The sequence below is a fragment of the Halyomorpha halys genome, unplaced genomic scaffold (genome assembly GCF_000696795.3).
Source record: "Halyomorpha halys isolate HHAL.00 unplaced genomic scaffold, Hhal_1.1 Scaffold441.1, whole genome shotgun sequence".
Taxonomy (NCBI): domain Eukaryota; kingdom Metazoa; phylum Arthropoda; class Insecta; order Hemiptera; family Pentatomidae; genus Halyomorpha; species Halyomorpha halys.
In genome coordinates, this window is record NW_027106497.1 from 589,903 (window position 1) to 604,753 (window position 14,851).

General features: G+C 31.3%; 2 protein-coding genes across 4 annotated transcripts in view; both read right to left on the reverse strand.

Moving 5' to 3' along the window:
- Positions 1-256: 256 nt before the first annotated feature.
- The window catches only part of LOC106682788 (ubiquitin-conjugating enzyme E2 W), an 85,353-nt gene continuing 70,758 nt past the window's right edge, over positions 257-14,851 (reverse strand). For 2 of the 3 annotated variants that reach the window (XM_014423840.3, XM_014423841.3), the window contains exons 2-6: positions 6,061-6,149; positions 5,405-5,507; positions 4,666-4,821; positions 3,901-3,976; positions 257-491 (exon numbers count right to left, since the gene is read on the reverse strand). In XM_014423840.3, coding sequence (XP_014279326.1) covers positions 478-491; positions 3,901-3,976; positions 4,666-4,821; positions 5,405-5,507; positions 6,061-6,149 — 438 coding nt within the window. In that variant the 3' untranslated portion in view covers positions 257-477. Of the gene's footprint in view, positions 492-3,900; positions 3,977-4,665; positions 4,822-5,404; positions 5,508-6,060; positions 6,150-8,870; positions 9,028-14,851 lie in introns of all 3 variants that reach the window. The other variant, XM_014423839.3, reaches the window with a different exon arrangement.
- On the reverse strand, positions 8,871-11,472 carry Ttc30 (tetratricopeptide repeat domain 30). Its single transcript, XM_014423836.3, has one exon. It carries the CDS (start codon positions 11,096-11,098, stop codon positions 9,131-9,133), a length of 1,968 nt encoding a protein of 655 aa, XP_014279322.1. The 5' UTR covers positions 11,099-11,472; the 3' UTR covers positions 8,871-9,130.

Consider the following 14,851-nt stretch of genomic DNA (forward strand, 5'->3'; position numbering starts at 1 on the left):
TCACATAAATTCAAAAGTACACAAGAGAATTGTCAAGCATTCACTAAAGATAAGCCTAATTATCCGAACCGCGCATCTCGGTGATGGGTAAAAGTAAAACACAGTGTATAGTACCACTACGCAAATTATCATAAATTCTGTATATAATGCTTCCAGGCAGTCGCTTATCAAGCCTCACCTCAGGAAGCAATGCACAGGAAATTTGATTGCAATAGGAAGTTGTACCGTACTGCTCCAAACATTTATTTACAATATATTAAAAAAAAATGAAACAAAATTTATTCCTTTCTCACACAAACATATCACTTAAATAAAAACTCTTTTATTCACTCTAATATTTGAAAGTTTTTCATATAGTACATTAATATACGACATTGAGCTGGAGCGATGGACAGATATTGCTGTTTCACCATGGAATTTCTGCAGCTGAGCATCCACTCTGCCATCGGGTACCAACTCCAGCTTCCACAGATCGCATCATACGGTATCATCTGCAATAATCATATTATTACACTTACTATAGTAAAGACCAAGCAGAATTGAATTTTTGTTTTATATTTCAGTAAAACTAAAATATAATCACATATTACTAAAATAATAATTTTCTCAGTGAAAATACAACAGCATTATGGAAAATCCTGATAAAGATTAAATATAAAGGAACTCTTTTTTTTTTATATCTTGTCATGGTGAATAAATGAATTTTAGCTCAGGTTATTATAGTAAAAATAAATTACAATTCTAAGTAATTCAATTCTAAAAGAAATATAAAATGAAATTTATAGTCTGAATGAATCACTTCAAAACTGTGATTTGGTGTATGACAATAAATAAATGAGATAAAAAAGGAAATGATAGGCTTTATGCATTTGATTTAAGCTTTAGGCCTATTAACATTGTCAATATCAAATGAAAATTCGGCAAAGTTCTTTTCATGATAGCAGGAGTCGAGATATTGAAGCCACTAACAGTCTTCTTCAGGGAAGAAGTTGATCACTAGTTTTTATCTGACCTCCATCCATATAGAATACCGTAGTTCACACCATATCATTTATTAAAATTAAAATCTGTACCACTACAACCTATGAAGGGTCAGCGGTTCAGTAATTTGTAAGGAAGTACTATTATTAGACAAACGGTTGTGCAAGGAGGTGATTTGGTCAGAATCATGCTCAACCGCTTGATTTTTACCCAATTAAAGAGGCTGGATGGACCCCAGGAGGGCTCCAAGAACCCACAGAAGTTGATACATGGCTACTGTGTAACAGAAAACAATTCTGCCCAGCCGGATTCAACTCGGGTCTTTGGAGTTAGTACCCATGTGCCTTACCCCGGGGCTACCCACACCCCCCAATATCATTTCATTTATTATGATTAAATAAGTAATAATTTTTTTATAATTACCTTACCAACACCAACTTATTGCTCTTTCTAATGATAAATTTTGTTTAACAAAAATAGTTTTTACGTTTTTAATGAGAAAGTTCCAGGGGAGAGAGGAAACAAGAACAAATCTGTACATACTACTAAACTTCTTTATTGTTAAACTATTGAGAGGAAGAAAACTGTTATTAACAACTTTTGCTTCCTCACAACCAAACTTAGGAAAGCTCTATATTAATGCAGCCAATGAAAAAATTTATGTCTCCACAATTGAAAATTTTCAATCACATTAACATTTGAGACATAAAATACAGACGTGTTAGGACATATTCAACTGAACTAGATATCCAATTTTTATAGCATTTTTAAGGACTATCTGAATTTGTACAGAGTTGGTCCCATATAAATTTTATCAGATTCTCTCAACTACTTCTGCTAATGCAAAGTTTTGTGGATCATCCAAATTTGGAGTAATGTTGAGGATTAGGATAAAAATGGTCCAATATAAATTTTATCACATTCCATAAATACTTTCCTTTAACAACAGTAATAAGTATTTTACGGCACCTCAGATAGATTTTATTATAAAACGAATCAAATTTGTCATACAATAAAAATAATAATATTTAATCTTAAATTTTGATATATAGTGAATTATATAACTACTTTCCCATTGGAAACAGTAATTAAGCTATACCACCCGCAGTAACTTTTTTTTATGTAAAACAACATTTGAAGTATAACTAACTGTAACCAAGAGTTAAAATAACCAAAACATTATAGTATTTATAATGTATGCAACAGATGCATAATGCATAAGATTTTTATAATGATATAAAAAACTTGATGAACAATTCAGAGTGGTGTGCGCATAACATAATTTTCTCATCACTCTACTTTGAATTGAAATTGATTCTCGTACATTTCAAAGGAGATATTTTTAAATTATTCACTAAGGCAATACTTTCCGGTACTAATTTTCCAAATGATCCTTTCACTTGACAAAATGACTAAATCTAACACAACAGTTTCCAAAAAACTACATTTAAATTTAATAATCCTGTCAACTGAAAGGCTCAAATATGGATTAAGTGAAATTAAAAAAGGAATTATTGAATAACTATGGTGACAAGCAAATGTTATACTGAGCGTGTGCTCGTCAGTTAGAACTTGTGTTAATACACATCTTTTATTTATGTGTTTTTCCCCATTTTTCCCAAAGACACTATGTTAAATATTATTAATTCTAAAATCTTAAATCACTACTACTTTACTACACACATCTAAGTTGTTTGTAGGTAGGTGGACTCATGTTGAAGATATTGGCTATTTTTTATGAAAAAAATGTAACATGGTTAATTATTTCAAACAAACAAAATTGAAAGTACTTTAGAGTGAGCCATTTTGAAAATTCGGCATTTAATCTATGTCAAACTATTTCAATGAGGATAAGGCCAAGCTGATATTAAATACCATTTAATTTTATGTTAATATACCAAGTTTGATCAAAATAAATAGAACTGTTTTTGAGAAAAAAAAAAATGTGAAACATTGATGCTATAAAGTGGGATTTAGATAAATTTTATTGGAAAAAGTTGATGTAAGGCCCCAGTAATATACCCATTAAAAATGTAATTCCAGTTCTGTATAACTTTTTGTTTTTGAGCTAGGCTGGGCACTCCGGATGCACAATGGATTTCCAAATGTGGCTCTCAATAAACACCCGGATCTTTTCATCGATCTCTTCAATTCCTACATTCATGAAGGCCTATGAACCTGGAACCTTAGAAGAGACAGTGCCTAGCACTTATTCTTCGAAAGGGTAAAGGAAGACTGGAAGACCTGACAACATTACAACATAGAAAAAAATGGGGGGCACTCAGCCATTTCCCCTCATGAAGTAATGCCAAACCTGCAGCCCTGTGGAGAAGAATGAACAGGTATAGGGTGGTTTATTATTATTATTATTATTAAATGGGCAACTGACCATGGAGGTCTAAGTTCTCGCGCGGTGTACTTCCTAATACATCGTGCGTTTCTTTATGTGGTTTTTTCATAGGATGGGTTCGTCACTCCCACGCTTACTTTTTTTGTGAGTACCACACATTGGCTACCAGGCCTCACAAATGCCTGGGGGAGGTTGTGAGTGAGTTTTGCATTATTTTATGCTTGAAAAAATGCCTAGGTGGGACCAAGATTCGATCTGACAACCTGTGGTTGGTAGACTGGCGCGTTACCATGCTGCTACCGCTGCCCCACTGCTCCTACTGCTGTGGAGAGGAATGAACAGGTATAGGGAGGTGGGTTAAGCAGGTAAAAATCCCACATAAGGATAGGTACGGGCCTATCTGTGTATTTTGAAGATTTCCACCAACCCTTGTAAACAAAAAAAAAACTTGGTTTTACAAAATTCAAATTTTTCACAATCATAATATTTCCCCATACTATATATATCATATATAGGTAAAAGAAAAAAAAATAATAATTTTTAATTTTAAAATTAATTAAAATGCTTACCATGGTACCACCATTTTGTTTTCTTTGGATTCTTATTGCATGTTTTCACATAAAATGAGTTATCAGGTGGCCTTTTCTGGAAAATACAAAAACAATTTAATTAGACTTTTTAAATAGAATACATACTATTCTAAGAATAAAGGAATGTTCATAATTTTAAACTAAAATGGCAAATGAGCTTGCTTTTTTAAACAGATCAAACAAAACATATTTGTAAAACCTCATAATCAAGAAAACCAAAATCAAAGGACAATGATTGGAGGAATTTTATTCCTATATCAAAATTATTTTTCATGCCAGATAGTGAAGAAAATTTAAAAGGAATGGAAGGAGGAACCTTCTTTCAGATTAAATTAATTAAATTCAAATCATAGAGAGGATGTCTTTCTTGCTAATAATTACTCATTTCTAACATAATGCAATGGAAGTTACTGTTTGCCAAACTCTCCTAACTACATTTTTTATCTTAGAAAAATTCTGGGTTGTTTGAGATTTAAGATGAAAAAATGTTTTAACTAGTGGATTTTCAAAGCTTTTTTTTTTGTTCTTACCAATACTTTGGTTACCAATAGACAATAAACAGATCAAACTTCAACCTTTAATCAAAACTTCACTTTAGATAAAACACATATTTAGGAAGTTTTTGAATCAAGGCTGCATTATGTTGTATAGACATTTTCCTTGAATTTATGATGATATAACTTAATTAATAAAATATACTAAAAACAAAGAAAATATAAAACCAAAAAAATTGAATATATTTACCTTCTCTTTACAACTTGAGAGCATGGATACGATGGATAGGCAGACAGTTTGGACTGAGAGTGCTGGGCTCCAATCATCTGTCAGTATGGAAAGGCAAATATGACCATTACTGTAGACATGCGGGTGAACTGGAATATTAGGACCAATAAATGTGACCTATAAAAGAATGTATATTTACTCAGTGTATTGTCATAAATATATATATTATATGTAAAAGATAATAATTTTAAATATTTAAGTAAATAGGGAAAAAATATATATGTATACATATAATTTCGTTTTTTAAATATGTTTTAATTTTGAACACCATAGTCTGAAAAGCTATTAGACAATATATACTGAAAAACTATTTGTTTACACACTATTAAAACATCATATACTGAAAGCAGCAGTAAAGCATAACGCTATTAAAACAAATAAATATAGGCTTTCTAACTCTCAATCATTCTATAGTTGAAAAATACTAAAAAACAATATCAATAACAAGTACAGCGGTCATTCTTCAGTCTATAAGCAAAGAATTTATAAATATGAATAAGAATTATTATACATTTTGCACTCTGAGGTAACAATAGAAAAAATTGGTAAAAAACATTGGCACACAGTACGATCCAAGAATTCTTTCAATTCTATTCATGGGTCAATGCAATTACAATTAATAATTATTAAATTACCTTCATTAGATCAACAAGAGATTATCATACAAACTGAATAAATTCATTTTACAATATACACTTACCTCTGGGGAATCAAAAGGATATTTTGGACTAAACTTGAATTGCAGAGTGAAATTTTCACCTTCATACAAGGTCCCTTCGGCTCCGCGCATTTTAATAGTCCAACTAAAAATGAAAAAAATTACTTATCATAACTAAGTAAAAAAAAAACAACATAAAATAGGAAACTAAATAAATAAACATAAATATAAAAAGGTCATTTATAAAATTATTATTTGACTTTTTGATGTGAAACTTTCTTGAGGATAAACATTACAAGAATGTGATGTAGATATAATTTATTTATTTCACAGTTAACTGTGCTACTTTGCTTATAGATGGAGTTCCTGATTCTATTTGAACAAATTTTAAAAAAACAAACACTTACGATAAATTTTGCACATAGCTTTGTATCAAACAACATTTTGGTTTCCAGTTCCATCTTCAGAACAATTATACACAATGAGGCATTGGACTAGCTGTCATAATAATATTAAAAAAATAATAAAAGAGAAGTAATAATCTTTTCTTTACTTAGGATACTGTGTTACATACTTCTTAATTGACCTTTCATAGTTTAAATGGAATACATAATATTCATAATTGTTAACTATATTTAAATAATAATAACTACCAAAATAACTATAATTTAAAAAATATTTATAGATACAATACTAACAGGCTAAGGTTTTCTCCCTGATCAGAATCAACAACAACACCTGGCGGTGGCTCCTTTATCAGGGACATTAATTCTTTTTGTAATCGCCTCTGAAATCAAATAAGACACATTTTATTAGTTGATGGACAAAACAAGCCCAGAAGTTTATATAGTTTGCAAAGATTATTTTAAATCATTGTCCAATAAATATTATAAATCTAACCAATATAAAAAGGATTAGTAGTAGATTTATAGGAAAAATAGCATAAGATGGAACAAGAAACTTATTCTTATTTTCAGTAAGAATTCAAGTCTTTACAAATGATGAAAATGAAATACTTAAACCAGAACAGAAAATTTATTTTACATAATTTTGAGACATTTGGTTTCTATATTTACATTGGAGAAAAGCTTTTTTTTTTTCAAGGTAAAAAATAGGTTTATTTAGGTTACAAAATATTGATTACAATTTTTCCAGTTGGTAAATTTTACCTTGATTTTTCACAATATGCCTATATGATATTATTTAAACAAGTGAAAAAAAAAAGAAATAAAAAATTAAGGACATTATCATTTTTCCTTAATTATCATTCGTCTTTACAATGAACAAAAAAATAAATAAACCAACCTTGCATAAGCCGATTATTTAATAAAATTATTATATTAACTAATAAAGTCATGTATAGATGAAGTAAATTTTTTTTTTTAACAAGCTAAAATAATAATACCTCTCAATATAAATATTTTCAAATAATATAAAATAAAAATAGGACATAGAAGAGCTACCCATATTTTAAAAAAGAAATACTGGATACAAAAAAAAAATCAAAATCAAAAAGATTACTTGAAAATGGCTTAGTAAATGTAATCAGTATGTTGTGGCAAATTGACACTTTTAATTGTCAAATATTAAATGTTTGACATAAAACATTTGTTTTTTCTTTACCATGAATATAAAAACAAAATAAATAACCATAATAAACTTAAATGAATAATAATTATATTAAGTTTAACTAAAAAGAAACTTAGTGAGAAGTTAAAATATTTTAATGAGAACCTTGGCTAGGTAATTAAGTAAGAACAGTTCTATTGAGACATATTTAGATAGTATTATTTGATTCTCGACATTGGTCTTCAGTAGTATTTTTTAGATTATTTGTTTATTAGCTATTTTTTTTTTTAATTTAAGCAGTTGTTTTGTGTCTTCATTCACTAATATTTATTTTTCCTTTCTCAATTGCACATTTGTTATGTATGTACTTGTAAGCACATAACAGAATAATTTTTGAAAGTTCTATTTTAAAAGTACACAATTATAAAAGAATTGCAGAGGGAATGGGGACTATGAAAAAGATAATAAAATTAATTTTAGATTTTTGTGAATTACTTAAACGTAGGTTTTCTTGAACTGGTTAATAATTGATTTCAGTGATAATTTATTTTCAACAGGAGATATGAACCCTATAATATAGGGAATTTTTGGGGATTCTGAGAATTGAAAAACTATTTAACATTTACTTATTTATAACTGCTTTAACTACAATTTGAAATGGACAAGTTGGTTCATCTATCTATGGGTCAAAATTGAGTTTGTATAGTTTACAATCACTGACACTACATACTACAGCAGAGACTGAAACTTCATAAATATCATATAACTGATACTTCATCATAAATCATTAAATAAATAAAAATATCAGAGAAGTTCATCATCAGTGAATCTGATTAATTTACAAAACTTAAATTATGAAGTTAACCATTATTAGCCATAAAAGTTTTAGACTAACTGGGAAAAAAAAGTAAGATGGTGAATATTTCTTTTTTTTTTCAAGATTGAGAAAAACTCACATTACAATACTGTTAGCTCGCTTGTCAATCACCATTGGTATAGTAATCTAATAACTGGATATATTTAGAAAATATTGCAAAAATAATTTTAACTTTTATTTCACGTATTACTGTGTTAGCTGTGTAAAGGGTGTTAATAAAGTCTTGGGAAAAATGGGATTGAAAAATTTGGGTTAACATAAGCCTTCTTTTTTAGCTTGATAAATACTTAAAAGTAAGACAAACTTTTAATAAACGAAAGTTAATGACTTTACAAAAGACCAAATTTTTCAATTCTGTTTTTCTCCAATGCTATATTTTAAAATTTATTTTTCTTTACAGTAAATAAAAATATCATAGTCATTTTTTGTAATTGTATTTTTTTTCACTTGTATAAGTTAACAAACTTAATAAGCCTAGATATTACAGAAAAACTAATTAAAGAAAAACCTATTTAAAACAAATTACTTTTATGAAATATGAATATAAATGAAACTATAAAAATTGGAAATAAGAATCAGACATTTAATAAACACCTCATATCTGATTTTTTTGCATAACTGAATTTGCTGGTCAGATTTATTGTTTAATACAGGCATTATTCATTTGACATAAAACAAATGGAAAAGTACATAGGAATGGAATGTTAAAATTTTCACTTTTGAGTAGTGAAGACTTTCAGATTAAATTAATTTTCAGAACAAAACAAAAACTATGTTACACCTAGGGCTATTCTTGCCTAGGCAATTTGACACTGTCATATTGCATATAAATAACCATTAACAGTTACCATAAATACCATTATTAAATTTCAGTATCAACAGTAATTAATAAAAGGTAGGAAATTAAACAAACAATTATATAATGTTTTTAATAAGTCATAATATACAAAATTAATCTGTTAGTCAAAATACATTATCTAAGAAAAATAAATTCAACTCATACAATTTTTATAACATACCAAAACTGTAAAAAAAAAAAAAAAAAAATTTACTAATACTGACCTCCCACCTCTCTCCATCGAGGATTACTTTAGTATTATGTTTACTTTTAGAAAATCTCAGTGCCATATCTCCTATTATTATAATATAATCTAATAGAGCCTATTTTAAAAACAAAATAAACAACTATCACAGTGACTTTATCATAGCCGCAGTTCCCCTGTAATATACAACAAAATATATTAAAAATATCTTTTTTAATGCATAAAACTATCAAAATACCTCCAGAGAAAACGGACTTGACACAAATTTAAGAAAACAATTTAGAGAAAATCATTTGGAATTTGAACTTTAAGCAACAGAGCTTTGAGAGCACGAGCTTCATAGGTGACAGTGTTTTTCCCTTCTTGTCCCAAACTCTCTTCCAAAGGATTGTCAGGAGTGGTTTTAATATCTTTCCCATAGGCCTCACAATTGTCAAGAAACTCAAGGCAATCATGATAAAAAGCATCTGTGGGAATTATCATGCGCTTAGCAAGATTTTCTATTAATGAAAGAATACATCGCTTGGAATAGAACCATGTATCAGTACCTAACTTCCTATTGAATGGTTCTAGACTACGTATAAGCCTGGATATCCCAAATTCATAATTTCCCTTTGCACAATATAGAGTTCCAATAACTAGATTAACAATGGAAAGATGATAAACTTTCTTATCAGGATCTTCATAATTAAGCCGTTCTTCTTCTTTTTCAATTTTTCTCATCAGTTCTTCTGCTTCCTCATTCATGGCTGTCATTATATATGAAACACATAAGTTGGCTAGAACTATGGGACTGACTCCTAGTAAATTGTTATAGTATTTCTTGACAATAGGTTCATAAAACCCAGCAGCTTCTTTGTATTTGTTGTCTTGCATGAAAAGAACATTTGCAACATGCAGTCTCCAAACATCGTTTTCATTGCAAAACTCAACAGACTTGTGAAATATATTTTCTACTTGGCTATACTGCTCTAAATCCCAATATATTTTTGCCTGAGCCATCAAAACAGGAATATAACTCTCAAGAGTTTCTTCATAGTCGGCAACAGCTTTTTTAACCGCAGCATCATCTTGTATAGCTCGTGCTTCTTGGACTCGCTTTGTCGATTTGCGTAGACTCTCTGTGTGCCTCACAGCTATCTCATCAAACTTCCTATATGCATCATCTGGAGAAGTCTGTTGAGTAATGAGTGCATCCAAATAGCTGTACAAATATTGACTGAGAAATTTTTGTGTCAAATGCTGGTTTTCAGCCATGACATCTGCAGCCAGGTTGTAATAGTCATACTTACAATACAATAGTAGTAAGTTCCCCAAGGTTTCAGGAGGAAATGGATTCTGCTGGAGTAAGAATTGAAGCTTCTCAAAACCTTCAGTCGGTCTGATTTCCATGTTAAGAAGAGCTTGATTGTGCAAAGTAACTGCATCAAGCTCCTCCTCTGATCGAGGCGGCATATCTGTCAGGGCATCTTTAGCGGCATCCATGTTACCAAGCTGAAACTCTATGGCAGCTTTCAGATTGAAGGCTTCCACCAACGCGGTCTCATGAAGGGTTAAGGTATTGCCGACACTCCGCACTTCTATTCCCTCTGTAGCCATGCCAACGCTGAGCTCGGGGTGCTCCCTGATCCCACGTTCGATAATATCAGCGATATGCTTCATAGATTGTGCATATTCCTTCATGCGGTAGTAACACAAAGCAACGCTGTAGGATAGATATGGGCTGTAACCTACTGTCACGAGAGCCGTGTTGAACTTAGCTAAAGCCTCCGCGTAGCGCTCCTCCTTATAGAGGATGCAGGCGTGGTTCACATCCATGTCCGGATCTTCTTCCGATATATTCTCAAGTAAAGCCCTAGCACTAATCAGATCTTCCTCTCCGTACTTGATGGCAGCTTTGAGCTTTGTGACGGACGAGTGATACTGGGGATCATCTAGAGCAGCCAAAATTTTGAGCGCCTTTTCGAATTCGCAAGCCTGGTAGAGAGCTTGGGCCTGGTAAAGGCGGTAGTCCTTCTCTTCGGGAAACAACTTCACTAACCTCTCGTAGTAGCCGGCAGACTCCAAGAACTGCTGGCAGTTAAAATAGCAAAAGGCGAGAAGGGAGAGGCAAGCCCGCGATTGGTCGTTATTCTTAAGCTGGTTGGTGAGGTGAGGGATGGCGTCCTGGTACCTGCCTTCCTTGATCATCGTGTAGATGGCCTTGGTGTAGTCGCCATCCTTTACCGAGTAGGCGTGCATGTACATCCTCAAAGCGGTACGACGAGCCAACTGGCGCTATGTTGACAAGCGGTTGCCACGGCAGCAGGTCAGCTGGCTGCGGCCATTCTCTTTTATCGACCTTTCCCTTTAAGCCCGCGAAATTTTAAGCTTGTATTTCATTACAAAAAACTCGTTGTCCTGTTATTTTAATACTATGTTGGTATTTACTCTATTATAACTAAATAATCAAGGGGACTAAATTAATTCATATCTAAACATATGTGATGTAAAACAGCCATCATATGCATTGAATTCTTCCACTGTAAGAACTAAAATCAATTCACAAATAGTTTCCTTAATATTTATAATTATAATCATTAAAAATGAACTGATTAATGTCGATTGGTATGATGAATAATAGTCAAACCAAGCACAATTAAAATTTTATTTACATGTGCAATATTTAGTAAATGTGGATTTTACAATGCAATTTTTGGACCGAAATATTAAAATAGATGAGCTAGAACTTTTTAAAGATTATTCACTGAATTTAACACGTAAATTCACAAGTTTATCTGTGGTTTAATCCTTGGAGTAACTACTGTAGAAGATACATACTTATCAGCAAACTCGAGTGAAAATTTGGGTCATTGAATTGTAAGTTTTGGAAAAAGGAGATAACGATTGAATATTTTAAAAATATATTTTCATATCTGAAAATAATAATTACCGATGTCTACTTGGCTAATAAATCGTTTGAGATTATTTTTTTTTCAATCGACTATATTACCCTTCACAACCAACAAGTTTGGAAAACACCGAAAGGAGTAACCGAGAGGTAATGGTAGTAGATCAGAATGCGAAGTATAAAAACAAAAGACTCCAAAGATGTAGGACAGAGGGGATAATAAAACAGAGAGTTCTATGCCAAAAGGAAGAGTTAGGGTACCGCCCAGACCGGTCTTCGTTCAAAGGCTCTGCGATCCCGCACTTACATATATCTACTAATACACTGCTTCCGATCGCTCAAATCTATGTCACATCTATGTTGGAGTCTTCAAGACCACCTCAACCACTAATTACTTACTTCTAAACATAGATAAAAAAAAAAAATTAGATATGAAACAGCTAGTAGATTTTTTATTTATATTTTACATAATTCTCGAGTTTCATTTAGTAAATATGTATACATAAATGGCTTAAAGTAGAGATAGTTTGATGTTGAAGCCGCTCTGTATTCCCATCATGATAGAGACATGACAATAGTGAAAATCAAAACCTTAAAGGCTCAGGATCCTAGAAGCGGCGAGGACGAACACCGAACTCGCGAACGTGCTCACGTTCCGGAACAGTTTCCTGGTGGCATAACATTGCACAGCAGGTGGCCGTACGCGTCATATCGATTATCTTATCAAACAGTAAACTTGCAGTCTTTCTGTCAGGGTTTAGTTTTTAAACAATGATGATAGTAGTTAGTAATACGGTAAAAATATCAACTCGAAGAATTTTTAAGATGATAACCAGGAATATGAAATAATCTGGTGTGGTGCACCACATGATCTAACTTTCACTTACTAAATAAAATCGTATTTTAGAGTTTCTCGAGGAGAAAATAACGAATATCAACTGTGTTCCTGCCAAGAATACAACTATTTAACAAATGATAACCATATACCTTCATGAATGAAATCTTAAGACATTGGGCGGTCTCGGATTTTTCAGATTGGAAATCCTGTTTCTATTTTTCCTTTTTTAATTATCATTCTTAAATATTTTGTATCTATCCATTGTTTATTATTGCTAACAATGAAGACTGGTTATTGATTCTTCGTTTTAGCCCTGTCAGACTATTTCAATGAGAATAACACCTATTAAAAACAACATGAATGTGCATTGGTTTACCAAGTTTAATCAAAGTCATTTTAAAGTAATTCCTAAAAAAGTGTAAAATCGATTCTCGAAAGTTGTACTTTCGGTTGGTTGATTTTAACGAAAAAGTTGCAGTAGCATTCCAGGCTGACATGTCCTAAATATGTAATTTCAGTTTTGTACGATATTGCGTTTTTGAGCTTGACTGTGGGCTAACATACACCATTTTGTAAGACTTGGTTATTTGGATTCAGGGGACTTCAAAACGTGTATAACCGTCGAAAATTAGATCACGATACCTCAACTTACTGTCTACTGCATATATAGGTAAGTAAAAGTAAAAAATATACGTCCACGAAAGAGAAATAATACGGCATCGGTAAAAGCAGAAGCTGATTATGAAATATCTCCCCAATTCAACAATAAAATTTAAAATAATTATTTATACACTGATTATTGTTAGAACTATCATTCCAAATCTAACAGATCTACTAACAACGAATGAACGCTAGCCTATCCTTTGTCACACTCAGAATCCAAATAAATATTTTTTTTATAAATTAATCACTAAATTCAGTTTACTACTAAGATTGCGAACATCATACACAAGGTGTTCCATTGACAATCCTCTTTTTGCTTTTTTTAGAATTTCGAGATGAAATTCGATAGTCCCTATTTATGTATATGAAGTTTATTTTTAGTGTGTTTAGTTTAGTGAAATCGACTGAGGTGTCTATTCCAGTTCTCTCCATTATAATGACTTATTTTAAATAAAGGATTCCAATAGGAAATAGAATTTTAATTCCGATACTTTCGATAGACATAAATCATCTAAAACAGCATAAATTTTTTGCGGTTTTTGTTTATTGAGAAAATCAAAGAGACAATAAGAATAAGAATGTTCTAGACTCTGATTTCCCATAACAAACTATCATCATAATTGAGGCATTTATTTATCGATGCGCCTTCACCATGAGAGGAATTTGTATCGTTGGTCTATCGATGATACTCAAATTGTGATTCTTAAGGAAAATTTAATTAGAAAACCATTTGATTCTTTTCTGTTTTCTTAACAAATCATTAAAACTATAAGAAATTGTTTACATTACGCAACAGAAAGCCACGGAATGGTATACTTTGCGATACAAAAACGTTTTAAAATTAATTTTAGATCAAAATCCTTCATTTATAATACCTCTTTCTATTAGAAATTTCAGAGTTACTAGTTCTAGAAGAGACATGGAATAGGTTACTAAATCGACTTCATTGCCAAAAGAATTTTTATTCAATATACCTAGAGACCAGATTTATATCTTTTGTTGGCTAGCTTCAAATTCCACCAAAGCAGAACAGAAGTTCAAATCATAAAAAAAACATCTAAATAAAACTAATTTAATTTTTTTATGAATGCAATTTTGGGAATCCACCAATCAATAACCACCTATTTATATGTATAATAATTTATTCTGCTGTTGTAGCAGTGAGTCAACCCTGTACCCACAGGGTTGACTCACGGGAGCTCTCTCGGGTTCATCTAGTCACTTAAAGTGAGTATCCTTAATCACCTTGCAACCTACAACCGTTGGTGAAGTAACAGTACATCCTTATAAAGTACTGCACCCATGACCCTTCATGGATTGTAGCGATACAGATTTTATTATTATTATTATTTTACACTATCTATGTACATTATTTTAAATAAAAGTCAAACAAAAAATCAATTGGTCTGATCAATTTGAATCTACCAATACATTTCACATTCATACAAGAGGATTTTCTTATAACAGCGGTACCAATCGTTAGATAAGGAATAAAACTATTGATTAATGATTGGAGAAGTTTGTCGGGGGGTGCGGTCAGCAAAGAACAACATAAATAAACAAAACCATATTTATTTATTTTATGCCGACGTTTCGACCTGAGTTTCAG